At 44.9% G+C, this 23,726-nt stretch overlaps 1 protein-coding gene across 1 annotated transcript in view; it reads left to right on the top strand.

Moving 5' to 3' along the window:
* Positions 1 to 23,726, top strand: part of IFT172 (intraflagellar transport 172) — a gene marked incomplete at its 5' end in the record, with an annotated part of 115,946 nt that overhangs the window by 30,350 nt on the left and 61,870 nt on the right. The window contains 8 exon segments of the mRNA XM_075193970.1: positions 677 to 769; positions 10,715 to 10,792; positions 17,195 to 17,443; positions 17,686 to 17,764; positions 18,918 to 19,038; positions 19,476 to 19,620; positions 20,322 to 20,411; positions 20,576 to 20,673. Of these exon segments, the coding sequence (XP_075050071.1) occupies positions 677 to 769; positions 10,715 to 10,792; positions 17,195 to 17,443; positions 17,686 to 17,764; positions 18,918 to 19,038; positions 19,476 to 19,620; positions 20,322 to 20,411; positions 20,576 to 20,673 (953 nt within the window).

Here is a 23,726-nt window from a genome sequence, read left to right as displayed (position 1 = left end):
GTCCTCTGCCTTGCACCGTCCACATCGTTGCACACTGCTTTTCCAGTAATCCATACATTACATCAAACTTTGTATGTACATAGCATAGTAATCTTCAATTCCTTAATCCATTACAATCCTACCCATGTACAGGTACAAACGACTTACCCATAGTGGGTGATGGGATCAGAGTGGTCAATCTGAGTGAGGGATAGACTGCACTCAGCCAGCCAATTAGGCCAATAGTCAGATCATGTCTCCTGTAGCCAGGCAGGAGGACAGAGCCTTCCCCTTCTAGCAGGAAGCCTTCAACATGGCTAATGGCTGCATCATGAACACACGGGAGGAAGCGGTGTCTAAAGAGATGGGGTCTCTCCAGTGACGGATACATTGATCATGTCCCTCAATAGCCTCCTTCACTCAGGAGCACCTGCTGCTATTTGTGGTCTGTAACCTTACACAAAGGTATAGATTATACACTAATGTGTCCTCCTGCTGCAGGTACACATAGAGGGAGTCTTATCTGTGTCTGCATTCTCATTAATCCTGGACCTAATGCTTCGTGTGTGTGTGTGTGTGTGTGTGTGTGTGTATATATATATATATATATATATATATATATATATATATATATTATCGTGTAGGTGAACCATGGCTTGCTGTTGTACAGGCTGTGATGTGTGTCCTCTGCTTACAGGGTGGGGACGGCACAAGACATTACAAGGTACAAGCTCGACTCGCTATGCTAGACCGGAACTACAAACTAGCGGAGATGATTTACTTGGAACAGGTGAGATAGAAGACACAATGGGCATTATGTACCTCATCTGATCTTAGTATTATTGTATTGTACACTAGTCCAGCTCTAATATATGTAATATGCCTGGATACTCCACAGCCTCAATATCATCATCAGCGATTTATATAGCGCTACTAAATCCACAGCGCTGTACAGAGAACTCGCTCACATCAGTCCCTGCCCCATAGGAGCTTACAGTCTAAATTCCCTGACACACACACTGAGACTAAGGTAAATTTTATAGCAGCCAATTAACCTACTAGTATGTTGTTGGTTTTTTTGAGCGTTGCAGGAAACCTGAGCACCCGTAGAGAACCACGCAAACACGGAGGGAACATACAAACTCCACACAGATAAGGCCATGGTCGGGAATTGAACTCATGACCCCAGTGCTGTGAGGCAGAACTGCAACATGTAATATGTCTGTGATACTGCCCGGCCTGCGGTATATAATATACCTGTGATACTGCCTGACCTGCAGTATGTAATATACCTGTGATACTGCCTGACCTGCAGTATGTAATATACCTGTGATACTGCCTGACCTGCAGTATGTAATATACCTGTGATACTGCCCGGCCTGCAGTATGTAATATACCTGTGATACTGCCTGACCTGCAGTATGTAATATACCTGTGATACTGCCCTGCGGTATGTAATATAGCTGTGATACTGCCTGACCTGCAGTATGTAATATACCTGTGATACTGCCTGACCTGCAGTATGTAATATACCTGTGATACTGCCCTGCAGTATGTAATATACCTGTGATACTGCCCTGCCTGCGGTATGTAATATACCTGTGATACTGCCCTACAGTATGGTAATATACCTGTGATACTGCCCGGCCTGCGGTATGTAATATACCTGTGATACTGCCCAGCCTGCGGTATGTAATATACCTGTGATACTGCCCTGCAGTATGTAATATACCTGTGATACTGCCCGGCCTGCGGTATGTAATATACTTGTGATACTGCCCTGCCTGCGGTATGTAATATACCTGTGATACTACCCAGCCTGCGGTATGTAATATACCTGTGATACTGCCCTGCAGTATGGTAATATACCTGTGATACTGCTCGGCCTGCGGTATGTAATATACTTGTGATACTGCCCTGCCTGCGGTATGTAATATACCTGTGATACTGCCCGGCCTGCGGTATGTAATATACCTGTGATACTGCCCGGCCTGCAGTATGTAATATACTTGTGATACTGCCCGGCCTGCGGTATGTAATATACCTGTGATAGTGCCCGGCCTGCGGTATGTAATATACCTGTGATAGTGCCCAGCCTGTGGTATGTAATATACCTGTGATACTGCCCTGCAGTATGTAATATACCTGTGATACTGCCCTGCGGTATGTAATATACCTGTGATACTGCCCTGCGGTATGTAATATACCTGTGATACTGCCCTGCCTGCGGTATGTAATATACCTGTGATACTGCCCAGCCTATGGTATGTAATATACCTGTGATACTGCCCAGCCCGCGGTATGTAATATACCTGTGATACTGCCCTGCGGTATGTAATATACCTGTGATACTGCCCTGCCTGCGGTATGTAATATACCTGTGATACTGCCCAGCCTGTGGTATGTAATATACCTGTGATACTGCCCAGCCCGCGGTATGTAATATACCTGTGATACTGCCCTGCGGTATGTAATATACCTGTGATACTGCCCTGCGGTATGTAATATACCTGTGATACTGCCCAGCCTGTGGTATGTAATATACCTGTGATACTGCCCAGCCCGCGGTATGTAATATACCTGTGATACTGCCCGGCCTGTGGTATGTAATATACCTGTGATACTGCCCGGCCTGCGGTATGTAATATACCTGTGATACTGCCCGGCCTGCGGTATGTAATATACCTGTGATACTGCCCAGCCTGTGGTATGTAATATACCTGTGATACTGCCCTGCAGTATGTAATATACCTGTGATACTGCCCTGCGGTATGTAATATACCTGTGATACTGCCCGGAGTGTAGTATGTAATATACCTGTGATACTGCCCCTGCAGTATGTAATATACCTGTGATACTGCCCTGCAGTATGTAATATACCTGTGATACTGCCCTGCGGTATGTAATATACCTGTGATACTGCCCTGCGGTATGTAATATACCTGTGATACTGCCCGGCCCGCGGTATGTAATATACCTGTGATACTGCCCAACCTGCGGTATGTAATATACCTGTGATACTGCCCAGCCTGCGGTATGTAATATACCTGTGATACTGCCCGGCCCGCGGTATGTAATATACCTGTGATACTGCCCTGCGGTATGTAATATACCTGTGATACTGCCCTGCGGTATGTAATATACCTGTGATACTGCCCTGCAGTATGTAATATACCTGTGATACTGCCCTGTGGTATGTAATATACCTGTGATACTGCCCAGCCCGCGGTATGTAATATACCTGTGATACTGCCCGGCCTGCGGTATGTAATATACCTGTGATACTGCCCGGCCTGCGGTATGTAATATACCTGTGATACTGCCCGGCCTGCGGTATGTAATATACCTGTGATACTGCCCGGCCTGCGGTATGTAATATACCTGTGATACTGCCCGGCCTGCGGTATGTAATATACCTGTGATACTGCCCGGCCTGCGGTATGTAATATACCTGTGATACTGCCCGGCCTGCGGTATGTAATATACCTGTGATACTGCCCTACAGTATGGTAATATACCTGTGATACTGCCCTGCAGTATGTAATATACCTGTGATACTGCCCGGCCTGCGGTATGTAATATACCTGTGATACTGCCCTGCGGTATGTAATATACCTGTGATACTGCCCTGCGGTATGTAATATACCTGTGATACTGCCCTGCGGTATGTAATATACCTGTGATACTGCCCTGCCTGCGGTATGTAATATACCTGTAATACTGCCCGGCCTGCAGTATCTAATATACCTGTGATACTGCCCTGCGGTATGTAATATACCTGTGATACTGCCCGGCCTGCGGTATGTAATATACCTGTGATACTGCCCAGCCTGTGGTATGTAATATACCTGTGATACTGCCCTGCAGTATGTAATATACCTGTGATACTGCCCAGCCCGCGGTATGTAATATACCTGTGATACTGCCCTGCAGTATGTAATATACCTGTGATACTGCCCTGCCTGCGGTATGTAATATACCTGTGATACTGCCCTACAGTATGGTAATATACCTGTGATACTGCCCGGCCTGCGGTATGTAATATACCTGTGATACTGCCCAGCCTGCAGTATGTAATATACCTGTGATACTGCCCTGCAGTATGTAATATACCTGTGATACTGCCCAGCCTGCGGTATGTAATATACCTGTGATACTGCCCAGCCTGTGGTATGTAATATGCCTGTGATACTGCCCTGCAGTATGTAATATACCTGTGATACTGCCCGGCCTGCGGTATGTAATATACTTGTGATACTGCCCTGCCTGCGGTATGTAATATACCTGTGATACTACTCAGCCTGCGGTATGTAATATACCTGTGATACTGCCCTGCAGTATGGTAATATACCTGTGATACTGCTCGGCCTGCGGTATGTAATATACTTGTGATACTGCCCTGCCTGCGGTATGTAATATACCTGTGATACTGCCCGGCCTGCGGTATGTAATATACCTGTGATACTGCCCGGCCTGCAGTATGTAATATACTTGTGATACTGCCCGGCCTGCGGTATGTAATATACCTGTGATAGTGCCCGGCCTGCGGTATGTAATATACCTGTGATAGTGCCCAGCCTGTGGTATGTAATATACCTGTGATACTGCCCTGCAGTATGTAATATACCTGTGATACTGCCCTGCGGTATGTAATATACCTGTGATACTGCCCTGCGGTATGTAATATACCTGTGATACTGCCCTGCCTGCGGTATGTAATATACCTGTGATACTGCCCAGCCTATGGTATGTAATATACCTGTGATACTGCCCAGCCCGCGGTATGTAATATACCTGTGATACTGCCCTGCGGTATGTAATATACCTGTGATACTGCCCTGCCTGCGGTATGTAATATACCTGTGATACTGCCCAGCCTGTGGTATGTAATATACCTGTGATACTGCCCAGCCCGCGGTATGTAATATACCTGTGATACTGCCCTGCGGTATGTAATATACCTGTGATACTGCCCTGCGGTATGTAATATACCTGTGATACTGCCCAGCCTGTGGTATGTAATATACCTGTGATACTGCCCAGCCCGCGGTATGTAATATACCTGTGATACTGCCCGGCCTGTGGTATGTAATATACCTGTGATACTGCCCGGCCTGCGGTATGTAATATACCTGTGATACTGCCCGGCCTGCGGTATGTAATATACCTGTGATACTGCCCAGCCTGTGGTATGTAATATACCTGTGATACTGCCCTGCAGTATGTAATATACCTGTGATACTGCCCTGCGGTATGTAATATACCTGTGATACTGCCCGGAGTGTAGTATGTAATATACCTGTGATACTGCCCCTGCAGTATGTAATATACCTGTGATACTGCCCTGCAGTATGTAATATACCTGTGATACTGCCCTGCGGTATGTAATATACCTGTGATACTGCCCTGCGGTATGTAATATACCTGTGATACTGCCCGGCCCGCGGTATGTAATATACCTGTGATACTGCCCAACCTGCGGTATGTAATATACCTGTGATACTGCCCAGCCTGCGGTATGTAATATACCTGTGATACTGCCCGGCCCGCGGTATGTAATATACCTGTGATACTGCCCAGCCTGCGGTATGTAATATACCTGTGATACTGCCCAGCCTGCGGTATGTAATATACCTGTGATACTGCCCGGCCTGCGGTATGTAATATACCTGTGATACTGCCCTGCAGTATGTAATATACCTGTGATACTGCCCTGCGGTATGTAATATACCTGTGATACTGCCCTGCGGTATGTAATATACCTGTGATACTGCCCAGCCCGCGGTATGTAATATACCTGTGATACTGCCCTGCGGTATGTAATATACCTGTGATACTGCCCTGCAGTATGTAATATACCTGTGATACTGCCCTGCAGTATGTAATATACCTGTGATACTGCCCTGTGGTATGTAATATACCTGTGATACTGCCCAGCCCGCGGTATGTAATATACCTGTGATACTGCCCGGCCTGCGGTATGTAATATACCTGTGATACTGCCCGGCCTGCGGTATGTAATATACCTGTGATACTGCCCGGCCTGCGGTATGTAATATACCTGTGATACTGCCCGGCCTGCGGTATGTAATATACCTGTGATACTGCCCGGCCTGCGGTATGTAATATACCTGTGATACTGCCCGGCCTGCGGTATGTAATATACCTGTGATACTGCCCGGCCTGCGGTATGTAATATACCTGTGATACTGCCCGGCCTGCGGTATGTAATATACCTGTGATACTGCCCTACAGTATGGTAATATACCTGTGATACTGCCCTGCAGTATGTAATATACCTGTGATACTGCCCGGCCTGCGGTATGTAATATACCTGTGATACTGCCCTGCGGTATGTAATATACCTGTGATACTGCCCTGCGGTATGTAATATACCTGTGATACTGCCCTGCGGTATGTAATATACCTGTGATACTGCCCTGCCTGCGGTATGTAATATACCTGTAATACTGCCCGGCCTGCAGTATCTAATATACCTGTGATACTGCCCTGCGGTATGTAATATACCTGTGATACTGCCCTGCCTGCGGTATGTAATATACCTGTGATACTGCCCAGCCTGTGGTATGTAATATACCTGTGATACTGCCCTGCAGTATGTAATATACCTGTGATACTGCCCTGCCTGCGGTATGTAATATACCTGTGATACTGCCCAGCCTGTGGTATGTAATATACCTGTGATACTGCCCTGCAGTATGTAATATACCTGTGATACTGCCCAGCCCGCGGTATGTAATATACCTGTGATACTGCCCGGCCCGCGGTATGTAATATACCTGTGATACTGCCCAGCCTGCGGTATGTAATATACCTGTGATACTGCCCGGCCTGCGGTATGTAATATACCTGTGATACTGCCCTGCGGTATGTAATATACCTGTGATACTGCCCAGTATGTAATATACCTGTGATACTGTAATATACCTGTGATACTGCCTGGCCCGCGGTATGTAATATACATGTGATACTGTAATATACCTGTGATACTGCCCTGCGGTATGTAATATACCTGTGATACTGCCCTGCGGTATGTAATAAAGCTGGGATACTGCCCTCCCTGCGGTATGTAATATACCTGGGATACTGCCCTGCGTTATGTAATATACCTGTGATACTGCCCGGCCTGCGGTATGTAATATACCTGTGATACTGCCCGGCCTGCGGTATGTAATATACCTGTGATACTGCCCGGCCTGCGGTATGTAATATACCTGTGATACTGCCCTGCAGTATGTAATATACCTGTGATACTGCCCAGCCCGCGGTATGTAATATACCTGTGATACTGCCCGGCCCGCGGTATGTAATATACCTGTGATACTGCCCAGCCTGCGGTATGTAATATACCTGTGATACTGCCCGGCCTGCGGTATGTAATATACCTGTGATACTGCCCTGCGGTATGTAATATACCTGTGATACTGCCCTGCGGTATGTAATATACCTGTGATACTGCCCAGCCCGCGGTATGTAATATACCTGTGATACTGCCCGGCCTGCGGTATGTAATATACCTGTGATACTGCCCGGCCCGCGGTATGTAATATACCTGTGATACTGCCCAGCCTGCGGTATGTAATATACCTGTGATACTGCCCGGCCTGCGGTATGTAATATACCTGTGATACTGCCCTGCGGTATGTAATATACCTGTGATACTGCCCTGCGGTATGTAATATACCTGTGATACTGCCCAGCCCGCGGTATGTAATATACCTGTGATACTGCCCGGCCTGCGGTATGTAATATACCTGTGATACTGCCCGGCCTGCGGTATGTAATATACCTGTGATACTGCCCGGCCTGCGGTATGTAATATACCTGTGATACTGCCCGGCCTGCGGTATGTAATATACCTGTGATACTGCCCGGCCTGCGGTATGTAATATACCTGTGATACTGCCCGGCCTGCGGTATGTAATATACCTGTGATACTGCCCGGCCTGCGGTATGTAATATACCTGTGATACTGCCCTACAGTATGGTAATATACCTGTGATACTGCCCTGCAGTATGTAATATACCTGTGATACTGCCCGGCCTGCGGTATGTAATATACCTGTGATACTGCCCTGCGGTATGTAATATACCTGTGATACTGCCCTGCGGTATGTAATATACCTGTGATACTGCCCTGCGGTATGTAATATACCTGTGATACTGCCCTGCCTGCGGTATGTAATATACCTGTAATACTGCCCGGCCTGCAGTATCTAATATACCTGTGATACTGCCCTGCGGTATGTAATATACCTGTGATACTGCCCGGCCTGCGGTATGTAATATACCTGTGATACTGCCCAGCCTGTGGTATGTAATATACCTGTGATACTGCCCTGCAGTATGTAATATACCTGTGATACTGCCCAGCCCGCGGTATGTAATATACCTGTGATACTGCCCGGCCCGCGGTATGTAATATACCTGTGATACTGCCCAGCCTGCGGTATGTAATATACCTGTGATACTGCCCGGCCTGCGGTATGTAATATACCTGTGATACTGCCCTGCGGTATGTAATATACCTGTGATACTGCCCAGTATGTAATATACCTGTGATACTGTAATATACCTGTGATACTGCCTGGCCCGCGGTATGTAATATACATGTGATACTGTAATATACCTGTGATACTGCCCTGCGGTATGTAATATACCTGTGATACTGCCCTGCGGTATGTAATAAAGCTGGGATACTGCCCTCCCTGCGGTATGTAATATACCTGGGATACTGCCCTGCAGTATGTAATATACCTGGGATACTGCCCTGCGTTATGTAATATACCTGTGATACTGCCCGGCCTGCGGTATGTAATATACCTGTGATACTGCCCGGCCTGCGGTATGTAATATACCTGTGATACTGCCCGGCCTGCCGTATGTAATATACCTGTGATACTGCCCTGCAGTATGTAATATACCTGTGATACTGCCCTGCAGTATGTAATATACCTGTGATACTGCCCTGCAGTATGTAATATACCTGTGATACTGACCTGCAATATGTAATATACCTGTAATACTGCCCTGCAATATGTAATATATCTGACTTACTGCTACTATAACGCTAATAGTATAATCTTTAATGCCAAAAATGATTTCGGCTGGTGGGAGCAGGGACTAGTGGGGAAAACATGGACAATAATAATATTGACTGCTCCCAGACCCAGTGTGGTATTTCTAGCTGCGCAGTAGGAAACCCTTACATATATTCTGTATATATTGTAGGAAACACTTATTCTGTTTATATCTTGTGACCTTTTCTGCTCTCTGTGTCATTACAGTGTATGTTATACGTATGTGTGACAGGATGGACCACCTATGCCACCCTGTCTGTTGTTGCTGGGAACTTACTGGGGCTTACTTTGCCACCGTCCCCTTTCGTTATTCTTAATACGCCCCTCCTGTCGCAGTAGGAGGAGCCTGCTGCTACCACTGGACTTTTTTATGGCGTTCAGAACCACGTTGTTTCTGCGTAACTGGCGCTGCTAGTGTACTCCCGTTACTGGTACACTTGTGCTGGTACCCCTGACCGCTTACTATGGATCAGGGTGCTGGGGATGGATCCCCCCCTGGCCTATCACACTGGCCAGGGCTGCTGGGTAGCGGGCAGAGCGGTGGTACTGGATGCTGGATCCAAACCTTAGAATCAGCCGGAGGACGGATTAGATTTAGGGTCTAATCTGTAGGTCACAGGATTACAGCAATATTGAAGAAGTTGTCAAGCAGGGTGTTGAAGCAGAGAGTGATGTTTGTTTCGCTCAAGTGCCCTGATAAGGACAGTTCCACTGATTAAAGGTGTCAGTGGTCAGGTCAGATGGAACATCAGAATGATACATTTCAGTTTACAAGGGCTCTCTTTATACAGTTTTAGACACAGCCTCACAGACTATTTTTAGAATCAGGATGCAATTTGTTTACATCTGACAGCAAGTCTAATTACCCCTTCCTTTCACTTAAGGGGTATTGGACACTCACATCAAAAAGGTCTAATTAACATGAGATTAGCATGGGTGCTTTTTTCCAACAGTTGCAGAATACACATTTCCTCCAAAGAAAAGAATTCCCCGAGAAAATTTGCAAACCCCAAACAAGGCATTTCCTTACACCAGGATATACAAAAGACTTTCTAAACAAAGGCTTATTGTATCATCATCATCACCATTTATTTATATAGCGCCACTAATTCCGCAGCGCTGTACAGAGAACTCATTCACATCAGTCCCTGCCCCATGGGAGCTTACAGTCTAAATTCCCTAATATACACACACACACACACACACACACACACACACACACACACACACACACACAGACACACAGACTAGGGTCAATTTGTTAGCCGCCAAATAACCTACTAGTATGTTTTTGGAGTGTGGGAGGAAACTGGAGCACCCGGAGGAAACCCACGCAGACACAGGGAGAACATACAGACTCCACACAGATAAGGCAATGGTTGGGAATTGAACTCATGAACATCAGATATATACATTAGAAATAATGCATTTCCTTTAGCAAGGTTAAAACAGAAAAACCGAGTTTTGTCCCCTGGTCCCAGAAATAAAGATTTCCTATACCAAAATATACACAATGTAAAAAATCAGTGCATTGGCAATTATATAAATAAGCGCCCTGCGTTATTTCTTTTAAATACATTTATTCCATAAGTTATTTATAAGTGATCCAGTCACAGTCTGTATTATCTGTTTAGAACGCTGTGATGGATGCTATGGCCATGTACCAGGAACTGCACATGTGGGATGAATGCATTGCTGTAGCCGAAGCCAAGGTACAGTTATTGCTTATAGTATGATGTGATACTAATGTCTGAGATGGGACTGACTGTTGTATCAGGCTCTGGTAGAGGGATAATAGGAGGATGTATTATACTAATAAGATGATAGTGTTATCTATAGTGTATGTAATGTGACAGGATATCACCGGATGAGAGTGACCGTTGTATGAGGCTCTCTGACAATAGGAGGATGTATTATACTAATAGGATGATAGTGTTATCTATAGTGTATGTAATGTGACAGGATATCACCGGATGAGAGTGACCGCTGTATGAGGCTCTCTGACAATAGGAGGATGTATTATACTAATAAGATGATAGTGTTATCTATAGTCTATGTAATGTGACAGGATATCACCGGATGAGAGTGACCGCTGTATGAGGCTCTCTGACAATAGGAGGATGTATTATACTAATAAGATGATAGTGTTATCTATAGTGTATGTAATGTGACAGGATATCACCGGATGAGAGTGACCGCTGTATGAGGCTCTCTGACAATAGGAGGATGTATTATACTAATAAGATGATAGTGTTATCTATAGTCTATGTAATGTGACAGGATATCACCGGGTGAGAGTGACCGTTGTATGAGGCTCTCTGACAATAGGAGGATGTATTATACTAATAGGATGATAGTGTTATCTATAGTGTATGTAATGTGACAGGATATCACCGGATGAGAGTGACCGCTGTATGAGGCTCTCTGACAATAGGAGGATGTATTATACTAATAAGATGATAGTGTTATCTATAGTGTATGTAGTGTGACAGGATATCACTGGATGAGAGTGACCGCTGTATGAGGCTCTCTGACAATAGGAGGATGTATTATACTAATAGGATGATAGTGTTATCTATAGTGTATGTAATGTGACAGGATATCACCGGGTGAGAGTGACCGCTGTATGAGGCTCTCTGACAATAGGAGGATGTATTATACTAATAAGATAATAGTGTTATCTATAGTGTATGTAATGTGACAGGATATCACCGGATGAGAGTGACTGCTGTATGAGGCTCTCTGACAATAGGAGGATGTATTATACTAATAAGATAATAGTGTTATCTATAGTGTATGTAATGTGACAGGATATCACCGGGTGAGAGTGACTGCTGTATGAGGCTCTCTGACAATAGGAGGATGTATTATACTAATAAGATGATAGTGTTATCTATAGTGTATGTAATGTGACAGGATATCACCGGGTGAGAGTGACTGCTGTATGAGGCTCTCTGACAATAGGAGGATGTATTATACTAATAGGATGATAGTGTTATCTATAGTCTATGTAGTGTGACAGGATATCACCGGGTGAGAGTGACCGCTGTATGAGGCTCTCTGACAATAGGAGGATGTATTATACTAATAAGATAATAGTGTTATCTATAGTCTATGTAGTGTGACAGGATATCACTGGATGAGAGTGACCACTGTATGAGGCTCTCTGACAATAGGAGGATGTATTATACTAATAAGATGATAGTGTTATCTATAGTCTATGTAGTGTGACAGGATATCACCGGATGAGAGTGACCGCTGTATGAGGCTCTCTGACAATAGGAGGATGTATTATACTAATAAGATGATAGTGTTATCTATAGTGTATGTAATGTGACAGGATATCACCGGGTGAGAGTGACTGCTGTATGAGGCTCTCTGACAATAGGAGGATGTATTATACTAATAAGATGATAGTGTTATCTATAGTCTATGTAGTGTGACAGGATATCACCGGGTGAGAGTGACCGCTGTATGAGGCTCTCTGACAATAGGAGGATGTATTATACTAATAGGATGATAGTGTTATCTATAGTGTATGTAATGTGACAGGATATCACCGGATGAGAGTGACCGCTGTATGAGGCTCTCTGACAATAGGAGGATGTATTATACTAATAGGATGATAGTGTTATCTATAGTGTATGTAGTGTGACAGGATATCACCGGATGAGAGTGACCGCTGTATGAGGCTCTCTGATAATAGGAGGATGTATTATACTAATAAGATGATAGTGTTATCTATAGTGTATGTAATGTGACAGGATATCACCGGGTGAGAGTGACCGCTGTATGAGGCTTTCTGACAATAGGAGGATGTATTATACTAATAAGATGCTAGTGTTATCTATAGTGTATGTAATGTGACAGGATATCACCGGATGAGAGTGACTGCTGTATGAGGCTCTCTGACAATAGGAGGATGTATTATACTAATAGGATGATAGTGTTATCTATAGTGTATGTAGTGTGACAGGATATCACCGGGTGAGAGTGACCGCTGTATGAGGCTCTCTGACAATAGGAGGATGTATTATACTAATAGGATGATAGTGTTATCTATAGTGTATGTAATGTGACAGGATATCACCGGGTGAGAGTGACCGCTGTATGAGGCTCTCTGACAATAGGAGGATGTATTATACTAATAAGATGATAGTGTTATCTATAGTGTATGTAGTGTGACAGGATATCACCGGATGAGAGTGACCGTTGTATGAGGCTCTCTGACAATAGGAGGATGTATTATACTAATAAGATGATAGTGTTATCTATAGTGTATGTAGTGTGACAGGATATCACCGGGTGAGAGTGACCGCTGTATGAGGCTCTCTGACAATAGGAGGATGTATTATACTAATAAGATGATAGTGTTATCTATAGTGTATGTAATGTGACAGGATATCACCAGGTGAGAGTGACTGCTGTATGAGGCTCTCTGACAATAGGAGGATGTATTATACTAATAGGATGATAGTGTTATCTATAGTGTATGTAATGTGACAGGATATCACCGGGTGAGAGTGACCGTTGTATGAGGCTCTCTGACAATAGGAGGATGTATTATACTAATAGGATGATAGTGTTATCTATAGTGTATGTAATGTGACAGGATATCACCGGATGAGAGTGACCGCTGTATGAGGCTCTCTGACAATAGGAGGATGTATTATACTAATAGGATGATAGTGTTATCTATAGTGTATGTAATGTGACAGGATATCACCGGGTGAGAGTGACCGTTGTATGAGGCTCTCTGACAATAGGAGGATGTATTATACTAATAGGATGATAGTGTTATCTATAGTGTATGTAATGTGACAGGATATCACCGGATGAGAGTGACTGCTGTATGAGGCTCTCTGACAATAGGAGGATGTATTATACTAATAAGATGATAGTGTTATCTATAGTGTATGTAGTGTGACAGGATATCACCGGGTGAGAGTGACCGCTGTATGAGGCTCTCTGACAATAGGAGGATGTATTATACTAATAAGATGATAGTGTTATCTATAGTGTATGTAATGTGACAGGATATCACCGGGTGAGAGTGACCGTTGTATGAGGCTCTCTGACAATAGGAGGATGTATTATACTAATAGGATGATAGTGTTATCTATAGTGTATGTAATGTGACAGGATATCACCGGATGAGAGTGACCGCTGTATGAGGCTCTCTGACAATAGGAGGATGTATTATACTAATAAGATGATAGTGTTATCTATAGTGTATGTAGTGTGACAGGATATCACCGGGTGAGAGTGACCGCTGTATGAGGCTCTCTGACAATAGGAGGATGTATTATACTAATAAGATGATAGTGTTATCTATAGTGTATGTAGTGTGACAGGATATCACCGGGTGAGAGTGACCGTTGTATGAGGCTCTCTGACAATAGGAGGATGTATTATACTAATAGGATGATAGTGTTATCTATAGTGTATGTAGTGTGACAGGATATCACCGGATGAGAGTGACTGCTGTATGAGGCTCTCTGACAATAGGAGGATGTATTATACTAATAGGATGATAGTGTTATCTATAGTGTATGTAATGTGACAGGATATCACCGGGTGAGAGTGACTGCTGTATGAGGCTCTCTGACAATAGGAGGATGTATTATACTAATAAGATGATAGTGTTATCTATAGTGTATGTAGTGTGACAGGATATCACCGGATGAGAGTGACCGCTGTATGAGGCTCTCTGACAATAGGAGGATGTATTATACTAATAAGATGATAGTGTTATCTATAGTGTATGTAATGTGACAGGATATCACCGGATGAGAGTGACCGCTGTATGAGGCTCTCTGACAATAGGAGGATGTATTATACTAATAAGATGATAGTGTTATCTATAGTGTATGTAGTGTGACAGGATATCACCGGATGAGAGTGACCGCTGTATGAGGCTCTCTGACAATAGGAGGATGTATTATACTAATAAGATGATAGTGTTATCTATAGTCTATGTAATGTGACAGGATATCACCGGGTGAGAGTGACCGTTGTATGAGGCTCTCTGATAATAGGAGGATGTATTATACTAATAAGATGATAGTGTTATCTATAGTGTATGTAATGTGACAGGATATCACCGGGTGAGAGTGACCGCTGTATGAGGCTCTCTGACAATAGGAGGATGTATTATACTAATAAGATGATAGTGTTATCTATAGTGTATGTAATGTGACAGGATATCACCGGGTGAGAGTGACCGCTGTATGAGGCTCTCTGACAATAGGAGGATGTATTATACTAATAAGATGATAGTGTTATCTATAGTGTATGTAATGTGACAGGATATCACCGGATGAGAGTGACCGCTGTATGAGGCTCTCTGACAATAGGAGGATGTATTATACTAATAAGATGATAGTGTTATCTATAGTGTATGTAATGTGACAGGATATCACCGGGTGAGAGTGACTGCTGTATGAGGCTCTCTGACAATAGGAGGATGTATTATACTAATAAGATGATAGTGTTATCTATAGTCTATGTAATGTGACAGGATATCACTGGATGAGAGTGACCGCTGTATGAGGCTCTCTGATAATAGGAGGATGTATTATACTAATAAGATGATAGTGTTATCTATAGTGTATGTAATGTGACAGGATATCACCGGATGAGAGTGACCGCTGTATGAGGCTCTCTGACAATAGGAGGATGTATTATACTAATAAGATGATAGTGTTATCTATAGTGTATGTAATGTGACAGGATATCACCGGATGAGAGTGACCGCTGTATGAGGCTCTCTGACAATAGGAGGATGTATTATACTAATAAGATGATAGTGTTATCTATAGTGTATGTAATGTGACAGGATATCACCGGGTGAGAGTGACCGCTGTATGAGGCTCTCTGACAATAGGAGGATGTGTTATACTAATAAGATGATAGTGTTATCTATAGTGTATGTAGTGTGACAGGATATCACCGGGTGAGAGTGACCGCTGTATGAGGCTCTCTGACAATAGGAGGATGTGTTATACTAATAAGATGATAGTGTTATCTATAGTGTATGTAGTGTGACAGGATATCACCGGGTGAGAGTGACCGCTGTATGAGGCTCTCTGACAATAGGAGGATGTATTATACTAATAAGATGATAGTGTTATATATAGTGTATGTAGTGTGACAGGATATCACCGGGTGAGAGTGACTGCTGTATGAGGCTCTCTGACAATAGGAGGATGTATTATACTAATAAGATGATAGTGTTATCTATAGTGTATGTAGTGTGACAGGATATCACCGGGTGAGAGTGACCGCTGTATGAGGCTCTCTGACAATAGGAGGATGTATTATACTAATAAGATGATAGTGTTATCTATAGTGTATGTAGTGTGACAGGATATCACCGGGTGAGAGTGACCGCTGTATGAGGCTCTCTGACAATAGGAGGATGTATTATACTAATAAGATGATAGTGTTATCTATAGTGTATGTAGTGTGACAGGATAACACTATCATCTTATTAGTATAATACATCCTCCTATTGTCAGAGAGCCTCATACAGCGGTCACTCTCACCCGGTGATATCCTGTCACACTACATACACTATAGATAACACTATCATCTTATTAGTATAATACATCCTCCTATTGTCAGAGAGCCTCATACAGCGGTCACTCTCACCCGGTGATATCCTGTCACACTACATACACTATAGATAACACTATCATCTTATTAGTATAATACATCCTCCTATTGTCAGAGAGCCTCATACAGCGGTCACTCTCATCCGGTGATATCCTGTCACATTACATACACTATAGATAACACTATCATCTTATTAGTATAATACATCCTCCTATTGTCAGAGAGCCTCATACAGCGGTCACTCTCACCCGGTGATATCCTGTCACACTACATACACTATAGATATCACCGGGTGAGAGTGACTGCTGTATGAGGCTCTCTGACAATAGGAGGATGTATTATACTAATAAGATGATAGTGTTATCTATAGTGTATGTAGTGTGACAGGATATCACCGGATGAGAGTGACCGCTGTATGAGGCTCTCTGACAATAGGAGGATGTATTATACAAATTTGCATGTATCATGCTCTTCTTGGGTATTTTCTTCCCCACTAGGGTCACCCAGAGCTGGAGAACCTGAGACGCAGCTACCTGCAGTATCTAGCAGACAGCCAGCAGGAGGAGAAAGCGGGCGAGGTACGAGAGCAGGAGGGCGATTCTGTGTCGGCCATAAATATGTATCTCCGTGCCGGACTCCCAGCCAAAGCTGCCAGATTGTGTCTGAGCAAGGAGCAGCTGCTGTCTGAATCGGAGCTCATAGGAAGGGTCACTGCCGCCCTGATTAAAGGGGAGTTCTATGAAAGGGTGAGTTATACAATCTACCTCTATTAAGACAAATAGGGTGAGGGGCTGTTCACTCATCCCCCGGCCAGCAGAGAAGATCTTTTGCCAAATCTGCCTTTAAAATTGTTATAAAAACAGAAGTTTTAGCTGCATAATTCAGCAAATATATGTGTCAGCCATCCACGGCTTACACGGTGCTTACACCATATATCCCGGTTATTGCTCTACATGACCGTTTGTGTAATAATGTCTTTATTTCCTAGGCTGGAGATCTGCTTGAGAAGATTAACAATGCTCGTCGGGCATTGGAGTGCTACTGCAGAGGCAGTGCCTTCAGAAAAGGTAGGTGGCTGCAGTAACCATCTCACACTGATTGCGGGACATGGCCTTGCGGACGGGGACATGGCCTTGCGGACGGGGACATGGCCTTGCGGACGGGGACATGGCCTTGCGAACGGGGACATGGCTTTGCGGACGGGGACATTGTCATTGCTGAAACAGGATTGTCGCCACAACTGTTCTCTCCAATGTCATTGTACGGTGTAACGTTCAGATTTCTCTTCACTGGAGGGACCTGGGCCAATCCATGAAACAGCCCCAGACCATTATTCCTCCGCCACCATATTTTCAGTTTGCAGGGCTCATTCAGGTATGAAGCATTCTCCAGTTTCGTCCATCAGACACTTGGGATCTATTACTCCAAAATATGCGTTTCCACCTCTTTGCAAGGTAGTGAGGACAGATGATTTTTACATGCTACGCTCTTCAGCACTTGGCGGACGTGTTTGTGGTGCCTACTGCTTCGCGGCTGAGCGGTTGTTGCTCCAAGACATTCTCAGTAACAGCGTTTACAGTTTCCCTGGGCAGCTGTAGCAGGGCAGAGGTTTGAGGACTGACTTGTTGGTAAGGGGGCATCCTATGCTGAAAGTCACTGAGCTCTTCAGTAATAACCATTCTGCTGCTAATGTTAGATACTTGGCTCATTTTAAAACAATTAGAACCATATTTTAGTGAGATAATACCAACGTTCCTCTATGTCAGGAAGTGCCTTCACGTGATCCTTGAATAGCTCAACGTTCATATTTTCGCGCTTGCTGTCCTCAAGGTATTCTCCATCTCAGTGGAGCAACATTCCCCAGTCCCAGGTGCTACCAGCCAGTAGGAGGACGCACCAAGACCTTGTCCTGAGCTGGATTTCAGGGGATGGTGCAGCCTCTGCCGCCGCTAGTCGCGCACAGATGACCCTGGATTGTATGTCGTACATCAGCTCTGTGCTTATAGACTGACTCTATATATTGTATGACAGAAAGATTCCCTGTGATCTCTTAAGAGGCGACAGCCCATTTTACACAAGGAATAAGAACAATCAGTGAGACCTAAAACACAGAGGTGCTTAAAATGAGATGTGCAGTACATAGCTGAGCACGGCATGTACCATAGTTACAGCTCGCACCACGTTGTGCACTGATATTCATGTCTTTCCTTTGTCTCTCAGCCGTGGAGCTAGCACGCTCAGCCTTCCCCGCAGAGGTGGTGACGTTGGAGGAGTCCTGGGGAGATTACCTGGTACAACAGAAACAGCTGGATGCTGCAATCAATCATTACATCGAGGCTGGGTGAGGCCTAGTAGGAATAACCATCTGTTCTAGATCACCCACTGATCAGATATCGGGATATATATATATATACATAGACGCGGGAGAGAGACGGCCCCGGCTCGCTATATATATATAGACGGAGAGAGTTGGGGACCTTTCTCAGACTTGGGTCATATTGATCACTAATTGAATGATAAAGGATATCCTTTTGTTTGATTCATCGTGTTCACTTTATTTGTTTTTGTGACTTACATGAAGATTTGAACATATTTAAGGTCACATTTATGAAGGAATTCTAATTGGTTCACAAATCTACATTACTGGATGTGTCTTATAAGAAGTTATAACAAATTCCTTTCTCTTTTATTTATTATTTACCTTTGCTGTTTGCAATGATTAGTTGCAGTTTAATTTGAGATTATAGACAAATATTCTTGTGAAATCTCTCGGCTCAGGTGTTCGGTGAAGGCTATAGATGCTGCAATAGGTGCCCGTCAGTGGAAGAAAGCCATTCATATCCTGGAACTACAGGAGCCCAAGACAGCAAGTGACTACTACCTAAAGATAGCCCAGCATTACTCCTCCGTACAGGAGTTCCAGGTCAGGAAATCCACTTATGCAGCCTGTAGCCTAATTATTACTTATTGTCACAGTAACTGAGTGTGTGTCAGTCTCCTGCCCCTCTACCAGTGTACAAGGTCTGGGTACTCTCCACCACAATGACTAATCCCTGAGTCTGTGTCAGTCTCCACCTCCTCTTTACTAGTGAGTGAGGTCTGGGTACCCCACCACTACAGTGACTAATCCTTTACTGTGTGTGTGTCTGTATTTGACTATGAACACTGACTACCATACTACAGCTCTTATATAAGAAGAAATAATGACATGTCCTTTCCAGTGTTTGTTCTATTTCATCTTCATCTATTCTGAAGAGACTGGTTTATTGGTTACAATGGGTCTGACCACAATCTGTAAGCCGTCTTATGTTGTGTCATCCCTCAGTAGTGTTCATTTATAGTAGCTGTCCCCTAATTGGTGTATTCCCTGACTTAAGTAAATTTATACAAAGACACTCCTGATCCATTTAAACTATTTAAAAATTCCCTTCTGATTAGTTTTGTTTGTTTTAATCTGGCTTATAAAAATATTTGAGTTACGTTTAACAGTCTGTCGTATCTCTTGGCTCTACTGGAGGTACTCCTTGGGGTACTTGTACCATAGATTAAGGAACTAGGTACGTGTCTACAGGTAATGGTTGTCTTTCTCCATCATCTTTTTTAACCATTTCAATGTCTTTCCAGCTTGCTGAACAGCTTTATATCAAGGCTGGAAAGAGTAAGGATGCTATTGACATGTACACACAAGCTGGACTCTTGGAGCAAGCACACGCGGTATGAACAATGGCCCTGTATATGAGGGCTAGAGTGCTGGCTGGTGTGTTCATTTTGTGTGGGTGTTGAGTATTGCACCAATGTTGCCAAATGCCATTGTGAGGTCTGCAAGGAGTGTGATGAAGTTTCTCCTGGACCATGTATAAATGTCTTCTTCTTTGTAGCTGGCAGTAAAGTACATGAACTCGGAGGATGTATCTGTTCTGTATGTCACCCAAGCCAAGGAGCTGGAGAAACTGGGACGTTACAAGGAGGCTGAGAGGTAAGACCTCTGGGTTAGATGCAGCTGGGATCCTTCTAATGGTCACACCTGGTTTAGGTCTTCATGATGTTAGCCTGATCTCTAAAGATGGCCCAAGAGATCAGCACACACGGTCATTGGAACAAAGTGGTTTCCATCGAGGTGGAACATCGGGACCTTTGTTGCTGGAAATGTGTCATTTCTAATAATACTTCCCAGGATATGACACTCCAAGATTAGGACACTTAGTCCTGGAGGAAATTACCATATGGCCATCAGAATTATTATTATTATTATCGTTTATTTGAAAGGCGCCACAAGGTTTCCGCAGCGCCGTACATGGTACAAACAGTAGACTATACAGGGTAAGACAGTACAGAACAATAAACACAAAGTACCAGTACTTCAGAAACTCCAGGCAGATACAGTAGAGACGGAGTGGAAGAACAGGTATGGAGACAGGAGGGAAGATGGGCCCTGCTCATACGAGCTTACATCCTAAGGGAGGGTAAACAGAATCAGGTACATAAGGGAGCCAGTGAAGTAACGGAGAGAGAGAGAAAGGGGGCAGGGTAGAACCAGAAGAGGCGAGAGGTTAAGTGGATGGCTGGTAGGCCTTAAGGAACAGGTGAGTTTTAAGAGCCCGCTTGAAGGAGCACAGATTGGGTGAGAGACGAATGGAGCGAGGGAGGTCGTTCCAGTGTAGGGGGGCAGCACGGGAGAAGTCTTGGATTCTAGAGTGGGAAGAGGTGATCAGAGTGGAGGAGAGGCTGCGATCATTGGCTGAGCGCAGGGAGCGAGCGGGAGTGTGAATGGAGAGGAGGTTAGAGATGTAAGGGGCAGTAGACTAAGAGAGAGCCTTGTAAGTGGTGGTGAGGAGTTTGAAAAGGATTTTGTAGAGGTAGGGGAGCCAGTGTAAGGAAAGACAGAGAGGGGAGGCAGAGGAGGAGCGGCGTGAGAGGAAGATGAGTCTCGCAGCCACATTGAGTATAGAGCGGAGGGGGGCAAGGCGGGAGCAGGGGAGGCCAGTAAGGAGGAGGTTGCAGTACTCGAGACGGGAAATGATGAGAGCATGGATGATAGTTTTGGTGGCATCTTGAGAGAGGAAGGGACGGATGCGGGCAATGTTACAGAGTTGGAAGCGACAGGTTTTGGCAAGGGATTGAATGTGGGGGGCAAAAGAGAGAGAGGAGTCGAGAGTGACACCTAGGCAGCGGAGTTGGGTGACAGAGGAGATAGTGGAGTTGTTAACAACGATAGAGAGGTCATGGTGGGAAGGGAGCCTGGGTGGGGGAAAGACAATGAGTTCGGTTTTGGAGATGTTAATTTTAAGAAAGCGAGAGGACATCCAGGATGAGATAGCTGAGAGGCAGTCAGTTACATGAGAGAGGAGGGAGGAGGAAAGATCAGGAGAAGAGATGTAGAGTTGAATATCATCAGCATATAGGTGATACTGAAGACCGAAAGAGGAGATGAGAGCCCCAAGGGAGGAAGTATAGAGCGAAAAGAGTAAAGGGCCTAGAACAGAGCCCTGAGGGACTCCAACAGGGAGAGGGGAGGGGGTGGAGGAAGAACCAGACGTGGATACGGAGAAGGAGCGATTAGCAAGGTATGAGGTGAACCAGGCATGGACAGAGCCAGAGAGGCCGAGTGAGAGAAGAGTTTGCAGTAGGAGGGGGTGGTCCACGGTGTCGAAGGCCGCGGAGAGGTCAAGGAGGATGAGTATAGAGTAGTGACCCTTGGATTTGGCTGATAGGAGATCATCGGTAACTTTAGCCAGGGCTGTTTCAGTGGAGTGGAGGGGGCGGTAGCCGGATTGGAGAGAGTCAAGGAGGGAGTTGTCAGAGAGGTGTCTGGTGAGGCGGCTGCAGACAATCCGCTCAAGTAATTTGGAGGCATATGGGAGAAGAGAGATAGGGCGGTAGTTAGCAAGAGAGGTGGGGTCGAGATTGGGTTTCTTAAGGATAGGGGAGATAAGAGCGTGTTTGAATGAGGATGGGACAACGCCAGAGGAGCGTGATAGGTTGAAGAGGTGTGCGAGGTAGGAGCAGGCAGTAGGAGAGAGAGAGCGAAGGAGGTGGGAGGGGATGGGATCAAGAGGACAGGTAGAGGGTGGAGAGGAAAGAATAAGGGAGCAAACTTCTTCACCTGATGTGGGGATGAAGGAGGACCACAGCTGGTTGATGGCGGGAGGTGAGGCGGTGGGAGTGGGGGGAGAGGGGTGGGAGGAGGAGATGTTGTGTCTAATGGCTTCAATTTTGGAGGAGAAAAAGGAGGCGAAGTCAGACGCCGAGAGGGGGGGGGGGGAGAGGAGGGAGTTGAATGTGGCAAAGAGGCGGCGGGGGTTGGAGGACTGAGAAGAGATGAGCGACTTGAAGTAGGGTTGTTTAGCGAGGGACAGGGCAGAGCAGAAAGAGGAGAGGATGAATTTGAAGGGAAGAAAGTCAGCCAGGGAACGAGATTTCCTCCAGAGGCGTTCAGCTGTGCGAGAGCACTTTTGGAGGGAGCGGGTGAGTTTGGAGTGCCAGGGTTGGGGAGTAAGGCGACGACGGCGGATAGAAGAGGCCGGGGCGATGGTGTCCAGGGCAGTAGTGAGGGATTGGTTGTAGTGAGAGGATGCCTGATCAGGGCAGGCCAGAGAGGGAAGGGGTGATAGGAGAGTTTCAAGAGAGGGGGAGAAGGAGATGGGGTCAATGGCGTCAAGGTTGCGCCTGGTGAGGGTGGCTTTAGGCGAGGTGGGAGAAGGGGATCATTTACTTATTTGACAGCTGGCTTGGCTACCTAGAACAATAACAGATTCCATCTTGGGTCCCCAGCTAAGGGAGCTGGAACATAATGATGTAAACAATCTTATCCCCCATAAAGTACATTAACATGTAGCATCCTGTAGCAATGACCTAAATATACTGTTACCAAGACACGTGGGGATCAGAGGAGAAGTACGTGTGATGAAGACCAGGTTAATGGTATACATAGCTGTAGATACTGGTGGCTGAATTCTCAATAGAGTTATATGGCTATAATTTTAGACAAATACACAGACAATAGTGTGTGCACTACTGTTAGGTGCAGGC

This window comes from Mixophyes fleayi, unplaced genomic scaffold (genome assembly GCF_038048845.1).
Source record: "Mixophyes fleayi isolate aMixFle1 unplaced genomic scaffold, aMixFle1.hap1 Scaffold_103, whole genome shotgun sequence".
NCBI lineage: Eukaryota > Metazoa > Chordata > Amphibia > Anura > Limnodynastidae > Mixophyes > Mixophyes fleayi.
Note: the sequence above shows the minus strand (reverse complement) of the source record. Positions and strands in the feature narration are given on the sequence as shown.